The 23769-nt window shown below is 45.1% G+C and overlaps 1 protein-coding gene across 1 annotated transcript; it reads right to left on the bottom strand.

The window, feature by feature from the left end:
* Positions 1-606: 606 nt before the first annotated feature.
* LOC147645188 (uncharacterized) lies at positions 607-10679 on the bottom strand. The gene is made up of 5 exons (XM_086874914.1): positions 10530-10679; positions 8928-9000; positions 7118-7143; positions 6975-7025; positions 607-6666 (listed from the first exon to the last, which is right to left on the bottom strand). Exons 1-5 carry the CDS (start codon positions 10677-10679, stop codon positions 5326-5328), a joined length of 1641 nt encoding a protein of 546 aa, XP_086731040.1. The 3' UTR covers positions 607-5325.
* Between the last annotated feature and the right edge of the window lie 13090 nt (positions 10680-23769).

The following is a 23769-nucleotide window of genomic DNA, read 5'->3' as shown; positions in this document are numbered from 1 at the left end:
GGACGGGAGTCTGCACAAGTGCAGAAGACTCGGCACCTAAATCGTCTAGGGCTTTTCTCCTAACATGAGTATCCTGGGGATTTCTCAGAGCTGTTTTAAAAGGAAATACAGGACAATGTCCTGGATTCCTTCTTTATGTTCCTAGAAAACCTTCTGCTAAGCTGCTTGCCTGTGTCTTCACTCTCTAGCCTGAGACATGGGTGACTAATCCTATTAATTAAGGCAGCATGATGATTAATAGCTCCTTGCATCAGTCAAAGGTAGATAACACAGCTGAACAGCTCCAGATGTCCAGCAAGTCTCCGCGCTAGCCTGGCGAGCACACCTAACTCTTGATTTTCCTCACATGTTCCTAATGTTCCTTTGCAAGTCTCACCTAATCATCTCATCTCTCAGACACAAGCGCTTTTGGTGTGCTTCTTGTAACTTTTCTCTAAAAAAATCCTTTTTCTGTTTCTCTGATTCTGCTGCATCTCTTCTGTGTTTTTCTTTTTATTCTTGGATTTCTCAGCCTCCTTTGGACTGAATTCTTTTGGGATCCTCCCTCGTGGGGAGCTCTGTTTATCGCAGTTCTGATTTGAAAAAACTCCCGAGCTCGTTTGAATCTTGTTTCTCGTCTTTATTAACAGGTCAACACAAAACTTAACAGGTCTCTCCAGGCTGGCTACACAAGGTGAATCTTTGCAATCTGGTACATTTCATTCTTCTGATGGTACAAACAAGGCTTTGTGGCACACTTTGTGTCTGATGCACAAAACGGCCCCGAAATACACAGTTCTTTTATCTTTATACCTATTTTTACCCAATTAACACTAGATACGTATATTATTTTTCTTAATGACCCAATGACTCATCACCTCTGTGCTGCACTACGGCATTTTCTGTCCAATCACTTACTATTACCCAAAAACCTCTAGGAGAAGAACATGAAGAAGAAAGAAGAAGGACAAGAGACAACACCCTAAATCCTCCATCTTTTCTTCTGCTCTCCAAACTACTTTTTCACCCAGTGACTTAAGAAAACTTTCTAATCAACATGCACACACTTTTAGCTTTTTCTATCTGACTTTAACAGTTGTTCTCATGTATCACCACGAAAACATGCTCATGAATTTCATATTATATGAAATTCAGTGTTTTTCTGAATCTTAGAACTAAGTATCAGAAACAAGGGCAGACACACATCTGCATCTCAGACTCCAACAAGTGTGAAGAGGGAGATGCTCTTGGCAGTTATTCTGTCATCAAAATCACTGTCTTGGATGTACCGTACTTCTACTCCAGTCAGAAGATTTATTTCCTAGTTTCTTTAAGAGGAGATGATGCCAAAAATAAGTTCAAAATTTTGTTTTAAAGAAAAACAATAACATAGTAGGCAACTGTATAAAAAAAAACCAACATAGGCATAATTAATCCCACTTTTTTTGAGATGTCTTATTCTACATTGGATATCTTATTCACATTCTCTTTATTCTACAAGCTTAGCAGCCTAAACGAGATAATCAGTTCTGTCCTTGGCAGAGATGAGTGTTTCTGACCTAAGAAACAGGAATAATTACTGTTAGAAAAAGAATGAGAGCAGTGTTTTTCATCACTTTCTTTTAAAAAAGGTATTTTTAAGGCATTTCCACTGCTGTTGTTTCATATCACAAATGCCAGGAGATGACCAGTATCATAAAAGCATAGGTTTAAAAATCTTGTATCAGGCTAGATTGCACCTTCAACTGTGATACTGATTGTCTTAGATTTGGCTTTGTAATAACCAACAATAAATACCAGTCAAAAACTGTCACTGAGAGAAGTGCTTCAGATTCAACACCCAAGTAGTGGTTAAGCCAGAAACAGCAAAAGACACAATTTTGATCATAAACCACAAGGACTGTATACCTGAGTCTGACACTAGTCTAAAAAGAAGCTTTCCACAGAGAACAAGAGACTTTCTCCACAGATTCCACAGCAGAATGAGCCTACTGACAAAGAGCCTCATAGTATTCTGCAGTGCCTCTGTAGAACTACTATATGTCCATGTGCCACCTCATGATGGGACATGCTTGAAGCTTTAGAAGAAAAGGACCAAAATTTTGAAAGATTATACATCTCTCTATTTTCCCATTAGAATAACCATGTTGTCACTATTCTCAACTGTACCAGATTTCATAGAACAATAAACAGGAGTATAGCCCTGCTATATAGAAACCAACCTTTTAACTGGCTGCCTTGAAAAAGACTTTCTAAATGATTATGCCATGTTATCATGACATATCTGACATACACGGATGCAAAAGTTATCTTGACTGGAAACCTAGATTCCTTTATTGGTTTCCACCAGAAATCCAGTAATTATCAACTTTTTGCCAAGCTGTCTTTGGAGTGTTTCTACATAAATATTACTTTCCTAGAGGTTGTCATCAGTTACCTGACTGTTACCTAAAAACTTCGATAGATATAGAAAAACCATGAATCCATCTATTTCCATGAAATAGAAGTCTGTGCCAAACTGTTACGAGATGCAATATACAATCAGACCCTTATATGAAAACATGTTTTTCTAAGTGGAACATGTGACATGCTTTCTCAGTCATCTACAATGAATTTTTAATCAATAGAACCTCTCCTGTGGAAAAATGCCACACAAACCTAGTATTAGGAAGTAAATAATTTGTTGTCACTATCTGTCTATCCAATTTTTAGAACATCATTACACATTTATGTAACTTTTCTCCAGTCTCTCTCTCAGCTTCCTTTGGGCTGAATTCTTTTGGGATCTTTCCTCATGGGGAGTCCCACTTATCTGAGTCCTTATTATTTGAAGAAAACTCCCAGGCTCATTAGATTCTGGTTTCTCGTGTTTATTGAAGGATCCTTACAAACACTTGGCAGGTCTATCCAGACTAGCTGCACAAGCCTAAATCACCACAGCCTGGCTCATTTCGTTCTGATGATACAAAATGGCCCCAAACCACGCGGTCTTTTCACCTTTATACCAATTTTTACCCTATTAACTACAGACAAGTGTATTGTTATAATATCTTAACAAATAAGTTTTCTACATCTACTCACGTAATTAAAAGTGCGACTAAACCAATTATTCTTTGTGCTTCTAAAAGCTGCAGAAGCATGGAGAAGAAGGAAGAAGGATTAAAAACTACACCCTTTTTCCTCCATCTTTACTCCACGTGTGCAACCCTTTTAAGATCTATACTTTCACCTTTGTGTTAAAAGAAACATTTTTCTACTTTCTATCTAATCTCTTACAAACTCTGGCTTGCTCAGGGATATTTGGAAGCTTTTTTATCAATATTATATATGATTGATGTATTTTTTAAAAAATTATATAGACAGAGAAATGTCCCTGTATTTCTAGACTCCAACACTACACCCCATGGAAAGAACTTTTCTGGATTTGCCACCTCTTCAAACAGCCAGAGGATTTATTCTTTAATATTATTCATCTTGCTCATGCTTGTAGATGCTTTGATTATTAAATAAACTGTGTTTTTCCATTTTTCTCCAAGAAAATATTTTTCCTAAAATATTCAGGGAAGGGGCAACTTTAATTTGCTTTTTAGAGGGACCCCATTCAGTGGTTTTCTTCCAAATTTGCCCTAAACCAGAACACCTTCCAACTCCATCTCACTTGGCGGCGGTGGAGCTGAGTAATTTTGGTGTGGGATTGAGATTTTCTGAGGAGGAACAAGCCCTTTTGAGTTGGGATTGAGCTCTTTTGGGGTAAAATGGAGCTGTTTCCAGTGGGATTGAGTTGTTTTGAGGTGAGAGATTGATCCCTCGGCTTTTGGAGTGCAAAGAGATGGAGATGAGAAGCTGTTGTGGGTTAGGTGTCCTTCTTTTAGATCTGGCTCAACTGTGGAATTTTTACCCATTAGTTGTGGGGAAAACCTGACTGCGGGTGGTACCTGAGAAACACAAAGAGTTCGGCTGGGCCCAGGGTGGAAGGGGGCAGGAAAAGGGGAAGGTGGGCACAGTTTGGCGGCTTCTTCAGCTTCAGAGAAGGACACTTTGCTGGGAGCTGTTGCTGCAGAGAGAAGGGAATTTCACCATCACCCAGACGAAGCTGCTGCTTCTCCTTCTTCCCTCTTTGTTGGTGGCCTCACACCCCCTGTCCTGCTGGGACGTGTGGCAGTGCCAGGCACCACCACAGAGCTGCTGATCCATCTCAGCCACTGGCCCAGGATCTCAGCTCATCCCTGCTGTTCCAGCTGAGTGTTCCTCAGAGCCCTGCAGGAGCACCAGGACTGACTGCCAACCCGAGGGGGTTTGTGAAGCAAAGCCTCTCCTCCATCCTTTCCCATCCCGGCCGAAAAGGCTGTCACGGGGTCCCTGATTCTGTTTTGTTGTCAAAACTGTAGTTATTGTTGTTTGTTTGCCTCGTTATACACACTAGTAAAGAAATGTTATTCCTATCCCCAGATCTCTGTCTGAGAGCCCCTTGAGTTCAAAGTTATAATGATTCAGAGGGAGGGGGTCTACATTTTCATTCCAGGGGAGGCCCCTGCCCTCCCTAGCAGACACCTGTCTTCCAAAACAAAGACAGATGGGGAGTTTCTCCATCCTCCTTATCTTTGTGGGGCCGGCAGTGCTCTTGGTTGCCCACGCTCTTTTTGTGGGGCCTTTTGTGTCTGTCCCCCTCTGCTATGGGGGAGGGTGGGTGGGCATTGTGTCTGTGCTCCTTTGACTTAGGAGGACAGGGGATATTTGCTGCCCTCTTTCTCCTCCTGGGAAGCCTGTATGAGCTCTTTGTCCCACTCTGATTTGGGGGGTGCCAGTGTTGTCACCATCCTGGCAGCCCCCGGCCACTCTTTGCCCTTTGCCAGGCCAGGGCTGTTCTCTGTCCCCTTGCAATTTGCGGGGCTGGCACAGGCAGAATTCCCTGCCTCTTTAGGGGGGCTGGCAGTCTCCCCTTCCCCCTCTGACTTGGGGGCCGCTGTGGGCCCCATCCATCTCTTATTTTGCGGGGGCTGGGTATTTATCTCCCTTTAGTGTTGTGGGCCCAGGGATCATCTCCATCCTCCTCCAGTTCTGAGGGGGCTGGGAGTAGTCTCTGCCTCCCACTGATTTGGGGGGACTGGTGCAGGCTCTACCCCTCTCTGATTTTGAGGGACAACCTGGAGGAAAGGCATCAAAAGCTTGACAAAGGCTGAAGGGAACACTCTGATTACCCCTTTTGCCAAGAGGTTCCCTGAGCTGAAGTTGCTAACAAGGACCAGACTTGCCAGCCTGCACTGGGTTTCGGGTTGTTTTATTTCCTGGGCCCTCAGTCCTGCGTGGGACACGGGAACTGGGTCCTGCAGAGGCTGCGGCAAGGCATCAGAAATGGCTGCCCAACACCCAAGGGTGGTAGAAGATCTGCTCCAGCACTGGCCGATCCATGGGGTGCTTGGACAAACAGCAGCGGATCAGATGTTGGCACTCTGGGGAGAGAAGGCAGAAAGCGGCGCTCACTTGCAGAAGGCTCCTGCCCAGCTGCTCCCGACACCTGCAGAAGCCAGGCCACGCTGCATGTGCTCGGAGCTGCCCTTGGCGGGAGAGCGGCACGGCAGGACAAGCGTCCCCTCCTTCAGCCAAGCGTGCCACACCCAGCCTGCCACGGGCCACCTGCTGCAGCCGGCCCTTGAGGGCACATGGACATCCCGCGCAGCTGCGGGAGGGCCGGGCTGGGCTGCGCGGTGCCACCTGCGAAAGCCTGCCTGCTTCAGGCCGCGTACCAACCTGGAGAGACCTCCTGCGGGAAGAAGAGCTGCCCCAACACGATGTCACGCTCCTTCTCAAAGGGCAAGCACCCGCACACCATCTCAAACAGCAGCACGCCCAGGGACCAGATGGTCGCCCCATCGCCGTGGTAGCAGCACAGGCCGATCCACTCGGGCGGGCAGTACGTGCATGTTCCCAGGGGAGACGGGCTGTGCTGCTCAGGAGCAGGCTGCTGGCTTCCAGAGCCTGGCACCAGTCTCCTGCCAGAGTCAGGGGCTGCAGCCATGGCCACAACTTCCCCCCAAGGCCTGCCTGCCTCCCCCTGACAATGGGCCAAAGCCAAGAAACCATTCTGCAAGGCTGACAAGGCCAGCGGAGCAGCCCAAGGCCTTGCGGGCTTGCCAAGCTGAGGAGCTGGGTCCTGGCTTTTGCAGCTCCTTGCTGTTGGCAGGGCCGGTAGCCAGCTCCTGGGGCACAGTACCTGCCCCATGCCACAGGGCAGCCGGCTGAATGCCGCACCCCGCGGCCCAGGAGGGAATGGGGCCGTGCAGTGCCTGGCACTGGGAGCAGGGCCCGCACTCTGGACTCACTGGCAAACTCTGTGTAGGCCCGCTCCTGGAGGAAGGTGTCGCAACCGAAGTCGATGAGCTTCAGGTCGCCAGTCTCTGGGTTGACAAGGAGGTTCTCTGGCTTGATGTCCCGGTGCAGGACGCCGCAGGCGGTGCAGTGCCATACGGCCTCCAGCACCTGCCAGAAAAGCCAGCGCGCCGCCTCCTCGCTCAGGAACTCTTGCTCCAGCAGGACGTGCAAGAGATCCCGAGATTGCTCCGGACGCTCCAGAACCAGCACGAAGCTGTCAGGCAGCTCGAACCAGTCAAGGAGCTGGATGATTCTGTGGCAGCCAGAGCCCACCTTCTCCATCAGTACAATCTCCAGAGGAACACAGGTGCCGTTGGGCTGTGAGGACGAGACTATGCCTCCATCACAGGGCCTGATGCTGCCCTGTGGCTGCAATGCCCCTGCCCGGGATGCCCCAGTTCTGCTTTGGGCAGCCTCCCTGCTGCTTGGCATTCCTCCCGCACGGGGGCTGACTGGGAGGTGGCCCCTGCCTGGACCCACCACCGCTGTTGGCATACCCAGGCCCACCGTGCTGGGCCTCGCACGCTGAGCCCATGCCCACTGCCCCCGGCCATGTCCCGCCCTCGGCCCCGGCCTTATCCCTGCTTACCACAGCCCGCTCTGTCCCGCTGTCCCCACTCACTCACCAGCTCGTCCCACTGCAGGACCGTGTCCCGGGCCACGCACTTGATGGCCACCTGCAAGCCGTGGAGAGAGGGGGGCTGAGCTCAAGCCTTGCCCCGTGCCACCCCCAGCCCTCCTGCCGCGCCTGGCCGTCCTGGCCACTTACCGGGCTCCTGTCCGAGAGGCGGGTCCCTGAGAAAACGGCCTAAGCCACTGCTCCCCAGCTGTGGGCCCAGCTGGTACAGCTCCCACAGCTCCTTCTTGTGCCCTGTGCCCAAGACCGAGCCATCAACCTTATGCCCAGGAACCCCCCGAGTGCCCGCCAGTGCAGCGGCCCCAGCCAGCGCCGGACCCCTTGCTCTCACCTGCTTCCTGCTGTGTGCTGGGCAGCGGCCACCGCCTTGCAGCCGTCGGGCTGGCGAGCGGCAGAGCTGGGCCAGGGCAGGTGCAGAGGCGGCTGCAGGAGCCCGAGTGGAGCGGGGCAGGGTGGCACCATCACTGTCCCCGGTGTCCTGGGCTGGACTCTGCTCTTGTGGACAGCCGGGGCTACAGCCCAAGGCTTCGCACAGGGGGGTTCCAGGAGCAGCTGCAAAGCAGAGAGGGGTTGTTTGAGGCTGTGGCATCAGGGGCTTCTGCAAACAGCCAGTGATTCGGCTGCTCTCAGAAGCCCTGGCCTGGCCTGGGAATGCCCCTCAAGAGCCCCATGGGAGCCTCAAACAGCTCCTCAGGTCTCACCTGCTGGTATGGAAGCCTTGCTGGTAGTCGGTGGCTGTATGGGAGCAGCTTCCTGGAGATGGAGGAAACTCTCTGCTCCCTCAGGAATTGTCTCCTCCATGGGCCTTCGGGCCTAACCCTGGGGCACTTCCTCATCTGCCGCCTCCATGGTTGCCAGTAGCCAATGGCCCACCAGACAGCCACAGTGGCCAGCAGCAGGACAAGTGCAGGCATCAGGACGCCACCGTCACACATGGCTACGGCCCATGGCGACTGCACTGGCAGCTGCGGGGGCTGGCCCGGTTTATATAGGGCTGGCGTGGTGATGTCACTGTGCTGTGGCCAGCACAGCTGTGTGACATCACGGCCCTGCATCACCCCAGCGCTCAGCCCCTTTGTGACATCATGGCACCACCCAATTCAGGGATAACACAACTGGCTCATCCCTGAAGATGAACATGGCCGCAAAAAGCCTGGAAATAAGAACCGGAGCTCAGCCCCTTGCAATGAATCCTTCCCTGGAGCAAGTGGCAGCACATTAGGAAGAGTGCTGCTGCCACCTGTGTCAAGCCCCAGCTCCCAGGACACTGCAGTGGCACCAACTTCAAACAACCACTACTCTGTGCTGGAGAAGATCCCACAGAGACAAAGGGAGGTGAAGTTCCTCTGTCTCTGGGGAGCTCTCCTGAAATGGCTGGCGAGGACTGCAAGACTTTTTTCTTAGCAGCTCACCGACTTCTGCAGAACCTCTGTTCTAAATCAATCAGGATATTCCAAAGAGTGCTCATTCTTGTCCCACTGCTCTGGTTTTGACTGCCATAGGGTTCCTCTCTTCCCAATAGCTGGCACATGCTGCGTTTGGATTCAAGATGGGGATGCTGTGGTTCAGTCAGGGGTGGTTTGGTTTCTGCTGAGCAGGGTTTGCCCCTTTCAAGGACTTTGCAGTGTCCCTTGGTATAATGCATGTTTTCCACTGGGAAAGGATGGGTGAGATGCAAAGAGAGATGCAAAGAACGCATTAGAAAACCTGTACGGTGTCTGTGTCCCTGTTTGTCAGGTGACCATCCACATCCTGGAAGGGGATAATGTAATTTCTACAATTGTTTTTTATTAATGTATTTAACAAGTCAATTTTTATTCTGCCTCACATTTTTGGCCACCTTCATCTCCAGCTGAGCTTTCACTGAACCAAATTTCTTGCTACAGTGACAAGAAGAAGCATCTCTGTATTCTTCTCCTGACCTTCATTCCTTGTCCTCTACCCGTCCTGTCCTGCCCCAGGGAGCGGGGACCTTCCTGGGGCAGATCCAGGAGGATATCCAGGACAGTCTTTGCCTGGGAGGGGTGCCAAGGAGATCCAGGAGGGTTCAGGGTCCAGCTCTAAGTCCTGGGACACCCTGTGCCATGTTCCCAACAGCCCCGATTTTCAGGAAGGAGCCACAGCAGCCTCCTGGCCATCCATGGATTTTTTCTTCCAGGAATTCGCTGTGGAGCTTGTTTCTGTTTTCCTGCTCTTTCTGAGCTCTTCTCAACATGGCATGGAGCTGGAAGAGGTGGGGCGGGGGCAGAACACACAGCTGGGGAACTCTTGAGGGCTGCTGTGTCTCTGGCACCCTGCTTTCCTCCTCTCCCTTTCGTGTAGCTGTGGGCCGGGACGGAGCATTTTTCCGGGGGAGCTCACGGTGCCCTGGATCCCTACCCTGAAAGGGGAGGGCCTAGAGCGGGCATCTCTGCCCTGCCCCACGCAGCCAGGCTGTCCCACAGAGCTCCTGCAAAGCCCTGCTCCTGCCCGCCAGGGCATTAATTAGCGAGGTTTTAATGAGGGAGGAAGGAACGGCGCTCATTAGGGAGCGGAGGGCGGGGAGCCGCTCCGAGCCGAGGGGGCGGGGCCTGAGCGGGGGGCGGGGCCAGCGCTGAGGGGAAAAAGGGCGGCAAAAGGCTCAGCCCTGCTGAGGGGAAACGTCGGGAAGGAGAAGACGGAAGGAAATTGCTGGGGAAAAGGGAGACACACACCCCGAACGGTGGCTGGGGAAAGCTCCACACACTGCAGCCTGCATAGCCCAGCCCCAAACCCTCCAGCTCCCAAGTGTGTCCAGAGAAACTGCAAGGAGAGGGTGAGCTCTGTCAGTGGGACCCCCTGTGCACAGGGAGCCCACTCCTGGGCTGGCTGTGCCAGCTCCCTCCGGGACATCCAGCCCTGGGAACCTGGAGCGAGTGGAAAGCACAACTTTGCAAATGTGCCCGAGGCAAATGCAAAGAGAACTGGGGTGTGAAAAACAAAGAATGTTTATTTGTAGAAGAAAAGGAACAAGAATGAACTACACAACATATTTACATTGTCAGAATATTTGTAACAACAACAACAACAACAACAAAGTATAGAATCTATTTACCTAAGAACATATCTAACAAAACAATATGAAAAATATTTACAGAAAACTTAAGCAAACTCTAAAACCTCTCTTGTGAAGACAACAACTCTAAAACGTATATACAGATGGGTGCATCTTTATCCAGGATGTGCCTCAGTCCTGGAAGAAAAACAAGTAGCACGGTCAGTGCAGTCAGGCATGGAGGGGTGTTCCATGTGATGCCAGGCTGGAACACTGGCACAGTGGGACTCTGCTGCCAGAAGTGAGCCTGGCTGGGGCTGGGGGCTGTGGCTCAGGCACGGGAACAGGGCTTGTGTGGCCCAAAGCAAGCCCAGGCCAGGCCAGGGATGGCCAGCAGAATCCAGTGCATGGGCTAGCGTGTCCCTGAGCAGGGAGTGCCCAGCCCAGCCCCAGGCTGGCAGCAGGGGACCCACTCTGCCCGTGGGGAGCACCTGCCTTTTCTGCTGCTGGCATCGGTCTTCATCCCAAGACCATGTCGTCTTCCTCATCTTTTACATCCACATCCATCTCCTCAACGTGTTCTTCCCTTTCCACCTCCATTTCTTCCTCTCTGGTCTCCTCTCTCTCCACTTCCATGTCTTCTCTATCAATCTCTGTATCCACCTCCATCTCTTCCTCCATCTCTTTTACATCCACCTCCATCTCTTCCTCTCGAGTCTCCTCTCTGTCCACTTCCATTTTCTCTTCTGTATTGATCAGTGCATCCAGCTCCATCTCCTCCTCTCTGTCTGTGCCAGCCTGCAGAGGTAGCAAAATCTCCGAGTGGGGTCCCTTTCCCACACTATCCCACACAGCTCCAGCCCACCCAGGCAGTTGCGGGGTGTCCTAGTCCATGGAATAGTGCCATACCTTCTTTGGAACAAATGCAGACATCGTGCAGGGATGGATAGCAAAATCCAGGAAATGGGAAGCTTTGGGGACTGCTGGGGGTATGAGGGAGCAGGTGACAACAAGGTGACAGGGGTAGCCTTGGAACAGGGTGAAGAGCGTGCTGACACAATGAGCCAAGGATTGTGTTGTGGCCATTGTTGGATGCTGGAAGTTCTAGCTGGAGCGTGCGCTGTGACATCACTGCCAGGAGCCCAGGCCCAGGCTGAAGTGGACAAGGGGGATGCTAGAATGATGGAATCCCTGGGTGCTTGGGCTTGGAAGGGACCCTAAAGACCATCTTGTTCCAAGCGGAGCAATCTTCCCCCAGAATCTGTTGCTCAGAGCCCCGCTCCCAGCTGGCCTTGGATGTTGCCAAGGATGGAGCATCCCCAGCCTCTGTGCACAGCCTGGGCCAGTGCCCCAGCAGCCTGAGTGGAAAAGAGCAGCTTCATTAGATCCAACTTCAATCTCACTCCTGCAGTTGAAAGCCTTCTCCTCTCTGTGCCCATCTTTCCTAGAGCTGCAGGGAGGCCTCCCCAGCCCCTTCTCTTTCCAGGCTGAGCATCCCCAGCCCCACATGGACAGCAGTCAGATCCGTGGGGGTCAAGGCTAAAGGGTAGCAAACGGCATCAGGAAGTGAGAGATGGAAGTTTTTGGAGATGGAAGGTTTGCCGCTAAATGTAGAAAATAAATAAAAGTGGAGGGGAAAATGGTGGGACTCTGGCTCTGTTCCAACTGGGGAAGATTTTCTTTTCTTCTTTTCTGTCGTGCTGCCCCAAGTTTTGTTGTTTGAAAGGAGGTTTGGCAAAATATCCATTGTCTTCTCCATTGGTGAAACACTGAAAAACATCTGGGCAAGCTGATGATGCAGAGCAAAACCTGCAAATATCTACTGCTGATCCTGATCCTGGGAATGCAGCTAAAGCCAGCCAAAAGCAATTTCTGGAAAGTCAAGCCTGGTTTACGTTTTCTGGAGTTTGGCTGTGCCAACTTCACCAGTCATTTATAAAAAAGCAAAAAACCTCAAACCAAAATAGACAGAAACACAAACAAACAAACCCAAAGAAACCAACCAAGCAAATCAATAAAAACCCAAATCAAACCCAAGGCAATGAGAAGTTAGTATTAGTTGTAAGAATATCACAGCAGGCAAATGGCTGCTTCCTACAGGATCACCATCCAAAGCCACCTAGAACAACTTCTCCAAAATATATGCAACAGGAGAAATAGAAAAAGTGATCCATGGCAGCTTTGGGGGTAGCTCTGCATTGTGGTGAAGGATGAGCATGCAGTGGTAGAGATGCAGCATGGCCCACCCTCCAGGCTGCTGTTTGCTCTGCTGAAAGACTCTTGCAGGACTGTGGCCCCTCTCCATGCAATGGAAATCATTGCCACAGCTCTCAGCTGAGGCACTGGCATTTCCAGAGCCAGATTCAGGCACAATCCTACTGCCTGTTGAGCATCTGGGAAAGATCCTGAGCATCTTCAGGCCTAGAAGCACAAAACAGCTCAGGCTCTTCCTGAACTGGGTTTTCAGGGCAGCTTTCCATATCTCTGCAAGATTTCTTCATCCCTCAACACGTCTGACTTTATGTCCAATGATGCATTTTGCTTCCTTCCTTCCTCCTGTGTGCCCGTGAGTAACCTTCCACGTGGATGGAGGAGACTGTGTACAGGACAATTGATTGCGGCATTGCCATTTGGCTTCACTGTCACTCAGTTGAACATGGTCCTCATCTAAGAAGGACTTCCAAGAAATGGGTAGGAGTTTTGGCTGTGAGAGGAGCAGAAAGCACATTTTCTACAGCAAATTGCCAGCTGATGCAGTTTCCCTGCCAAAAAAGTGATTCTCATTCATCTTCCCGGGAAGAATGTGAAGACCCATTCAGAGATGCCAGGTTCAGCTGGCCTTTGGCTTTGTGTACCTCATTTCACATGTCCAATTTCAAGGGTCATTAAAAGAGGCTCATGTTTGCCTTGCTACCCAGAAGTGCTGTAGGTATTTCCAGGAGAAAAGGAAAAACATTGCTGTCCTGTGGTGTGGTAGAAATGCCACCACAATTGTGAGTCTGTGAGCAAAGACAGCCAGTGCTTTTTGGGGCTGCAGCAGCTGAGAGTGTGGCAGAGCGGTTTTGATATTCTTTGTAGAGTCCTGAAAACATTGTAGCCAAAACAATCTTTCTCTCCTGTCTTCTGTCCTAAACTGTGGCACAGAGAAAATGGAAAGGAGCAGAGGTTTGTTTCAATTGGCTTTTTTATTTTGAAGTCTTCAAATTGTGTCAGCTTGATGCACATACTTTATAAATTGGATGAGTAGCACCTATTTCATCCCAGCAGAGAGGTGGGATTGAAGACTTCCAACAACAGAAGTACTGGATGTGTAAGAGCTCAGGTTTCCACCCCTCACACCCTGGTATCTCGCTGGACTATTTGAAGCAGCCTCAGCCAGATACATTAAAATACTGCTCCATAAAACAACAGAATGCAAATGTTCCACCAAATGGGCAAAAATAAGAAAAGTGGTTGGGCGGAAGCCCTTTCTGAAGAGCTCGTGTTGATTTTGCAAAGTCAGATGCAAACAAGTTTTGCCATATTTCTTTCCTAGAAAAATGTAGCTATTTGATAGAAATCGATCTCTGAGGCTGCTAAGTTTGGTATGATTTTAGATGTGGGAGGAATAGACCAGGTTGCAGAGAAGCTGTGATTGTCTGACCCTTGGAAGGGTTCAAGGCCAGGTTGGATGGGGCTTGGAGCAAGCTGGTCTAGGGGAAGGTGTCCTGAGTGTGCTGAGAGTTGGAACAAGAGGAGCTTTAAGGTCCCTTCCAAGCCAACACATCCTGGGAGTCCATGAAGAGAAACTTGGACTTTTCCTGAGATGCTGCCTTTGCAAGGGCAAGTCTCAAACACCCCAGGTAGTTTGAAATGGCCTGAGCAGAACCCAACTGTGCTTTCTCACAGGTTGTCGCGGCGGTGGAGGTGGCAGGGGTGCCGCAACTCCCGGAAAAGAGCTCCGTGGTTGGACTGCCCGGGGCACAGACACGTCCTCTGCCCGGCGAGTGATTTCAGCTCAGCTCAGCTCAGCGGCAGCGTGCAGGCGACACGGAGGGAGAGAGCAGAGCGCTGTGTGGCGTTCCACAGAGAACTGGCCTTTATTACAGCCGGGCCCTCGGCGAAGGGAGCCAGTGACAGCAGCTCTCTGGAACAGGGGAAAAACTGGGGTATTTATAGGGGAGGAGAGGGACTGGGAGAAAACTGGGATACAGGTATCGGGGTGGGATGGCAGGGGAGAACACCAATGGAGTGTAACTGTTTAACATAACTAACTGAAAGATTGCTGGACTGATACTTTGCTCTCTCTTAGTGAAAGTGCCTTGCCTCCAAGGGAGGGCCAGGATCTCTGAATCCGGGGGTTCCACGGCCCCCACAAAATCTCCTCAAAATCCCACAAAATCCCACAAAAAATCCACAAAATTATTTAAATCTCCTCAAAATCCCACAAAATTCCAGAAAAATTCCACAAAATTCCTCAAAATTCCCAAAATGTCTTCAAAATCCCACAAAAATCCCACAAAATTCCACAAAAATCTCACTAAATTATTTAAATCTCTTCAAATTCCCACAAAATTATTTAAAGTTTCTGAAATTCCTATAAAATTCTAGATGAATCCCACAAAATTCCAAAAAATTTTCCACAAAATTCCATAAATCTCCACAAAATCCCACAAAATAATCTCAAAAAATACCCCTAATCTTTTAAAAATCAAAAAAAATCCCACAAAATCCCCCAAAATCTCCACAAAATTCCCAAAAAATTCCACAAAATTCCATTAAAACCTTCAAAATTATTTAAATTTTTTCACAATCTTATGAAATTCCAGAAACATCTCACAAAATTCCTTAAAAATCCCTCAAGATTCCCCAATCGGTCTCAAAATCCCACAAAATTCCTCAAAAATCTGACAATATTATTTAAATTTTCTCAAATTTCTACAAAATTCCAGATGAATCCCACAAAATTCCAAAAATTTTCCACAAAATTCACCAAAATTTCCACAAATTTCCAGAAAGCTCTGCAAGATCCTACAAAAATTCCACAAAAAAATGGTGGTGATGCTTTCCATGGAAAGAGACGGTAGCTTTACGGGTTGTGATGTTTGCCATGGAAACAGACCATAGCAATGGAAGAGTAGTGATGGTTGCCATGGCAACAGACCATAGCATCAGGGGTCTGTGATGGTTACCATGGAAACAGGCCGTGGCAAGAGAAGGGTGGTGATTGTGGCCATGGAAACAGATCATGACAATGGGATGTGATGATTGCCATGGATAAAAACCATAGCAGCAGGGGGCTGTGGTGGTTGCCATGGAAACAGGCCATAGCAACAGAACGGTAGGTGATGGTTGCCATGGAAACATACCCTAGTATTAAGAGACTGCCAGCTATTCACCAGTCTTTACAGAAGTAATCGTGAACGCCGTTTATTTCTATCTTTAGCACACCCTTTATAGGGTTCTACAGGGTCTGCGGGCAGAGCAAGCTACTATTGGCTAACACACACAGTTGACATTTTTTCTCCTACGCACAAGGATATTGTTTTGCTTTACTCTCTCTTCTGCATGAAGGTTCTAAGGACTTTAGCCTTTAATATTATGACTTATTTCAAAGGCTGGTTTGTGCATACAGGTCTTTACTAATATATAAAATATATCAACAATTCCCCCTTTCTCTTTTTGCACAAGCCAGGCTTTGGATAAGATAACATCCCGATTAACATTATAAGTAAAGTCTGTCCCCCTTCTAGCACAAGAGACCTCAACCATCCAGTGATGCCCCAGCTGGCGAACTAACTTCTAATGGGGTCACTATCTTCTTTCAGGGCATGTAACCCATCCTGTAGCTGTTGTAGTTGCTTATGGATGGAAGCTGAATGATCAGTAAGATCCAGACAGCACGCGCCTTCAAATTCCTCACAACCATGTCCTTGTGTTAAGAGCAAAAGGTCAATTGCAGCTCGATTTTATAATACTGCATGATGTATACTATTCACATTGGCTGAAAGCTCACTTAACATTGTGGATGTTAAGTTCAATTCTTCCTTAGTCTAGCAAGCAAGCCTTTTTAGAGTTGCTAGGCCTTAATTCATTCAGGCTTCACTTTGACTGTTTGATGTTTTTCATTTTGCTAGCTACATTCAGCAATTGGTGTAGGCTTGGATGGAACAAAGTTAAGTTTCCCAAGATAACAGGGTCTTCTATGTGGACTATCAGGAATCTAATTCCATGCTCTATCCCCACAGATTAGGAATATGGAACTAGGTAATTGCTTTGGTAATTGTCCTGTGAGATTGCACCGCAAAGAAAAGGCTTTACTTTCAGTGTGAGTAACAAGATCAGCTATAGGGTTGACTGCAGCTCAGTGCCGCATTACTTTGTTAGAATGACTTTTTGTCGGGAGTTCAAACATTATCCATCTACCTGAGGTATTGGTGGAACTTAACAAATCTAATTCTTCTGAGGGTTGTAACATTGAGAACTTTGGTAATTTTTGCTTGCCAACAGGCTTCAAGTTGTCTTGATGTGAAGCCAACAGTGCGACTGCACTCTTGCAACATTGCCAATCGATTCAGTCGAGTCTCATTACTAATTAAACCTTTAAATGCTGGAGGATCCCGTTCAGGGACTCCTTTGAGACAGGTGCGAAAAGGATCCCCAGGCGTGGCCAGGCCCAGACACATCGACCCCTGGCCAGCCCAGTGTGCCAGAGTGACCCATATGTTCTGTCGCTTTTGGATGTTAGCAGACAGTTGGTCAGGACTATACACAGCACAATTACCATAAGCAGTTTGTTCCATGTAAATGACACCATACTTGCAAACTCACAGCTAAAACTTTAACGTTAAATGAACTTGCAAAGATGCTTACACTACCTCTTGAAGCAGGGGGGAATGCTTATACTTTATACTAACATAACAACTACTACACAGACTAGTCTTTATCTTAAACTATTATTTAACTACTTTTAACACACATGCTCTGGTATATATGTAGTCTAAGCGTGAAAGCAATTTGTTGAAAGGACAAACACACAACTACAATTTGCTTTATATAGAGTTAGATGGAGTTTCTACACTTTTCTTAGATCTTCTACAGAATTTCTCTCAGAAACAGACTATGATTTAACACGATTCAGTCTTGAAACGTTCACTGCTCCCGTGATGTCAGCTGGCAGCTGAGCCGTGACTGAGGGCTTTGATGTTCAAGTTGTTCTTCACATCCTTCTAAATCTTAAAACAGAAGATAACTGAAAAAATTGGTAGAGACACAACATCATAATAACAACATAAAATTTCTGTTGGCAGCTGTCTGTGTAGTGTTCAGTCACAACTGTGTCCTGACAGCTCCACTTCTGATCCATATCTGGAGTACCAAGGCTGTGTGGTGACTTCTCTGTTCACTGGATCTCATGTTCAGAGGCACACAGTCTGGTCAGATGAACAGGTGACCTTTTTGAACCTGCCAACAAACACAGACACTTCTCCCCTTGAAGTTAATGAATTACGTTCATACAAATGCTTCAAAGGTATCAATTTCCCCCGTTTTTTTTTTTTTTTAAAAAAAAGAGATGTACTTCTGTTATACACATCAACATTAACACAAAACCATATACACAATGAATAAGAACTTATAGCAGTTAAAAATCCATTAAATTAAATTATTAATAACATATGTAATATAAAACTATTAACTACTAAAACACTGCACCAGCATCTTATAGTCTGCAAACAAACAGAAACAACAAAAAAATCAGTGAAGGATTGGATAATCACCTCCGGAAATGATTCTCCAAGCCCACTTCAAAATTGATCCAGCTGTCATATTAATAGGGTCAAATTGCTGAGTCAAAAAGTGACTCAAATACTGACTTGGTACAGAAAACATCTGGATCTGTTGGCAAACATTCTCTCCAGGTAAAGTCAAGGCTTGGCCAGGGCCTGGCTTTAAACTGGAAAGATGCCTCTTAACTCATTTCTAGAACAAGGTTCTCAGTAGTAGCAGCTATGAGATGCTTACAGCACAGCAAACTGTTAAAATGCATTTGTACAAAGCAAATGATCAGAAGCCTTAGGTACCAGACCAATTAAACCATGCAGCAGTTGGTTTAATCTGAAGCCTTTCCCATGGCAGCTGATCCTCAGCAATGGTACATCTTCTTAAAATTCTGGAAACACTGAAAAATAAGAGAGCTATAACAAACCAAAACTGCAGAGATTGCAACAACCAATAGAACTCCCGATGAAGTCAAGGGTGTCACGGAGTGCATTTGCTTCTATCCACAAGCAGGTGTTCATCAGTGTTCTGTCACAGCTGTTTCAGTTGTAGCTATCTTCATTTCTCTAGGAAAATAACTATACTTTGCAGTTTAAACAAGTGTCTCCAATAAAACATAAACCAATTTAAATTAAACAATATTTAAACCTAATAAAATTAATTATAACAAACGGAAATGAAAAAACTTGACCTTAAAGGAATATCTAAGTTATAAAACTTAACTTAAAAACATTCAAGCCTAAACATAATAAAACTTGACTTCTTAATTCTATTAACACTTAATCGATATTAAATAAAAACATAACTTAATCTTATTCTGTTACTACAAAAGGCAGCTAAAAGTTTGATATATACCTTTTAAACACCATATAACAATAACGTGGATTCACTATAAAGATCATAAAAATGTAACAAATACATCACAATTCTATGTCATCTAGCTTTGAGAATAACTCACAGTAACTGCAAATGTTACTAAAAATACTTATTCATAATAGGAATTTTCCTAGTATATGCTTAAATTGGTTAGGATTTTAAAGTGCAATTTTTCTAGAGAAAAAACCACAACATAGGATTTAGCAAGTTGTCATTCAGCTTTTGTAGCATTTTTCAGAAGCATCAAGTTCAATTCTTAAACTAAAATCCAAAATCCAAATTGGTATATATGCAGTTATATGTGTTTTATATACCAAAAGAACTCACATTGAAATTACCTTATTAAAATTGTGGAACAAACAAGCAGATAGATAATATATACTCTAACTTAACTTTGTCTTGTACAGTAAAGTTCTCTTAAGTAACTATTTTTTAAACCGCAAATCTCTTCTGTAGATAACATTAATTGGAAGGTTTTCTTAGAAGCTGTAAATCACACCATATTTTAACCTTAGGTTCTAAAACCAATTATTGCAAGGCAACTTCTGTTAATATTCACGTTAAACACCCTTTTCTTTTTTTTTTTTTAACCTTCAAAGAATCACAATAATTTCTCTGGTAAAACTCTAAAAACTGCAACTGCATCAACTCATAATTACTTGAAACACAAAATTAACTCTAAAAGGGTATATAAAAATATTTGGAAAACCCAATAAATCATGACTTTGTAACAAACTGGGTATTATCCTGGTGCTTTTTCTTAGAGAGGGAGCTGGGGGTGGACTGCCCGCCCTGCTGCTGCTGCTGCAGCTCTGCTCTTATCTTCCTTCACATCCTCCACATACTCTCACAGAGAGGAAAAATGGAGAGAAAGAAAAAAGAACCTCACAAAGTTAACTTTAACAAATGCAGTTTTTCCTCTCAATTTCTCTCTCGCTGTTCGCAGATAGAGGAAAAAAGGGCAGGATTTTTACAAAAGCAGGCGATGTTACACAAAAAGTCTCTCACGGCCAGGTGCTGAGAACAGCGATCATTGCAGCTCATCAGCGTGGCCTTGGAACTTTTCTTGCGCTGCTTCTGCCCCCAGGGTGCCTTTGTTCTCTGCTCACACCTCAGTGCTTCCCCATGCCCCCCTGGTTCGGGTGGAAACCAGTCTAAATTTGGCTTCTTTTCTTCCAGGGTAGCAAAGTTGGAACTTAAATAAGATGGTAGTGTTAAAAGCGACTCCAAAAGTAAAGCAAATAGTTCCGGATGTATCACATCCTGCCGTAACTGAACAGATTCTGTTCATTGTTTCAGCGTTCGCTGTGGAATTTCTTTCTCAGTATTTTCTTCTCCCTAACTCTCCTTCCCTCTTTCCACGGACAGCATAGATAGGAGTGCTTGCCCAGCAGTGGGAGGTAAAGGGATCTGCCGCTGTGACGCAGGTAGAATTACGGGGCTCACAGCCTCAGCATATCTCGCTTTTCTGTTTTTTAAGGTATAAATTACAATCTGCCAAGTTCGACCGAGAGACAGAGTGCCCTTGCTCTTTTCCGTGATTGCCGTTTCCCAGATCAGAACCGATATATCAGTCGGTTCATTCACTGCAAAGAGCAGTGGGGGCACTGCCAAATGCCCATGACAATTAGCCCATATAATGAGCATATCCAGTCTTTTTCCCGGGCTGCTCCGCCTCGTTTAACGAGAAAGCTAATGAGCAGTTTTTTCGCCGCTGCAAATTCCACATCCATGCTAGCGGCAAACGATGGAGGGGAAGGTCGTGACCCCTCTACTATGCCCTGGACCTTGTTCTCCCCCAGCAACCTGAATTTCCACGTCCAACCGCACCGCGTCTCACCGTGCTCAGGTTGCCTATCCGGTACCGATCCGCGCCTGCGGCTTCCCGAGCCCAGATCTGCTCCGCCAGCTCCAAAGCCCCCCTGCCTGCAGGAGGTCCATGTTTGAAGCGCCAAATATTGAAAGACCGCCAGTTTATTCACCAACCTTCACAGAAATAAATGTGAACGCCGTTTAATTCTATCTTTAGCACACCTTTTATAGGGTTCTACAGGGTCCGCTGGCTAAGCAAATTACCATTGGCTAATACACACAGGTTTACATTTTTTCTCCTGTACACAAGGATATTGTTTTGCTTTACTCTCTCATCTGCAGGAACGTTTCAAGGACTTTAGCCTTTAATATCACAACTTATTTCAAAGACTGCTTGTGCAGACAGGCCTTTACTAGTGTATAAATTATATCAACACAAAAGTGTGAAATAATCCCACAAAATTCCCGAAATCTTCTCAAAACCCCACCAAATTCCAGAAACATCCCACAAAATCTCCACAAATTTCCACACAATCAAGAAAAATTCTTTCAAAATTACTCAAGTCTACACAAAAAATCCTACAAAATCCCAGAAAATTCCAAAAAATTCCAAAAAAAAATCATACAAGATTCAATAAAAATCCTTCTAAAGTATTTAAAATTACTCAAAATGCAACAAAATTCTTGAAATGCCCAAGAAATGCACCAAATTCCAGAAACATCCCACAAAATTCCAGAAAAATCTTCCCAAAACCCAACCAAATTCCAGAAACATCACCCAAAATCTCCACAAATTTCCACACAATCTAAGAAAAATCTTTCAAAAATACTCAAGTCTTCACCAAATCCCACTAAAAATCCAGAAAATTCCACAACATTCCAAAAGAATCCTACAAAAATCCAGAAAAATCCCTCAAAATTCTTGAAATGCCCAAGAAAATTTATTCAAAATCCAAAAAAACCCCACAAAAATCCACAAAAATTCCAGAAACATCCCACAAAATGTCTTAAAACTTCTCAAAACCCATCAAAATTCCGGAAACCTCCCACAAAATCTTTACAAATTTCAAGAAAATCTAAGAAAAATCCCTCAAAATTTTTCAAGTAATCTCAAAATCCCAAAAAATTCCACAAAAAATCCCGCAAAATTCAAGAAAACATCCCGCAAAATTCCCTAAATCTTCTCAAGACCCTACCAAATTTCAGAAACATCCCACAAAATTCCACAAAATCCATAAAATTCCAGAAAAACCCTACCAAATTCCCTGAATCTTCTCAAAACCCTACCAAATTCTAGAAACATCCCACAAAATTGCAACAAATTTCCATACAATCTAAAAAATTTCTTTCAAAATTACTCAAGTCTTCACTAAAACTCCTACAAAATCCCAGAAAATTCCACATCATTCAAAAAAAATCTTACCAAATTCCAGAAACATCCCACAAAATCTCCACAAAAATCCATAAAATTCCAGAAAAACCCTACCAAATTCCCTGAATCTTCTCAAAACTCTACCAAATTCCAGAAACATCCCATAAAATCTCCACAAATTTCCACGCAATCTAAGAAAAATCCATCAAAATTCTTCAAGTCGCCTCAATATCCCACAAAATTCCACAAAAATCCCACAAAATCTCCACAAATTTCCACACAATCTAAAAAAAAATCTTTCAAAATTTCTCAAGTCTTCCCAAAAAATCCTACAAAATCTTAGAAAATTCCACAACTTTCAAAAGGAATCGTATAAAATTCCAGAAAAATCCCACAAAATTCAGGAAAAAAGCCCGCAAAATTCCCTAAATCTTCTCAAAACCCTACCAAATTCCAGAAACATCCACAAAATTCCACAAAAATCCATAAAATTCCAGAAAAACCCTACCAAATTCCTTAAATCTTCTCAAAACCCTACCAAATTCCCAAAACATCCCATAAAATCTCCAAAAATTTCCACAAAATCTAAAAAAAATCTTTCAAAATTTCTCAAGTCTTTCCAAAAAATCCTACAAAATCTTAGAAAATCCCACACCATTCAAAAAAAATCCTACCAAATTCAAGAAAAATCCCGCAAAATTCCAGAAAAATCTTCTCAAAACCCAATCAAATTCCAGAAATATCACCCAAAATCTCCACAAATGTCCATACAATCTAAAAAAAAACTTTCAAAAATACTCACGTCTTCTCAAAATCCCACAAAATCCCAGAAATTCCACAACATTCCACAGGAATCCTACATAATTCCAGAAAAATCCCACAAAATTTTTGAAACGCCCAAGTAAATTTACTGAAAATCCCACCAAATTCCAGAAAAATCCCACAAAATTCCACAAACATCCCACAAAATGCCTTGAAACATCTCAAAACCCAACCAAATTTTGGAAACATCCCACAAAACCTTTACAAATTTCCACAAAATCTAAGAAAAATCCCTCAAAATTTTTCAAGTAATCTCAATATCCCACAAAATTCCGCAAAAATCCCACAAAATCTCCACAAATTTCCACACAATCTATCAAAAATATTTCCAAATTTCTCAAGTCTTCCCAAAAAATCCTACAAAATATTAGAAAATTCCACAACATTCAAAAGGAATCGTACAAAATTCCAGAAAAATCCCACAAAATTATTTGAATTTTTACTCAAAATCCCACCAAATTCCAGAAAAATCCCACAAAATTCCACAAACATCCCACAAAATGCCTTAAAACTTCTCAAAACCCAACCAAATTCCAGAAACATCCCACAAAATCGAAATGAATTTCCCCACAATATAAGAAAAATACCTCAAAATACTTCAGGTCTCCTCAAAGTTCCACAAAATTCCACAAAAATCACACACATTCCAGAAAAATTTTCTCAAAACCCTACCAAATTCCAGAAACATCCCACAAAATCTCCACAAATTTCCACACAATCTAGGAAAAATCCCTCAAAATTCTTCATGTCTCCTCAAAATTTTACAAAATTCCACAAAAATCCCACAAAATCTCCACAAATTTCCACACAACCTAAAAAAAATTTTTTTTAAATTTCTCAAGTCTTTCCAAAAAATCTACAAAATCTTAGAAAATCCCACACCATTGCAAAAAAATCCTGCAAAATTCCAGAAAAATTCTACAAAATTATTGAAATTTTTACTCAAAATGTCACAAAATTCCAGAAAAATCCCACAAAATTCTTGAAGTGCCCAAGAAAATTTACTCAAAATCCCACAAAATTCCACAAACATCTGTTGCCTCAGAATGAGGTGTAGCGACCCAGTTTGTGGGCGACACGATGGCTAAACTTACAGGCCTGTCAGGCTAATCACACGCTAACACCAATGTG

Source organism: Cyanistes caeruleus, unplaced genomic scaffold, assembly GCF_971803275.1.
Source record: "Cyanistes caeruleus unplaced genomic scaffold, bCyaCae1.hap1.1 HAP1_SUPER_29, whole genome shotgun sequence".
NCBI classification, from domain to species: Eukaryota; Metazoa; Chordata; class Aves; order Passeriformes; family Paridae; genus Cyanistes; species Cyanistes caeruleus.
Note: the sequence above shows the minus strand (reverse complement) of the source record. Positions and strands in the feature narration are given on the sequence as shown.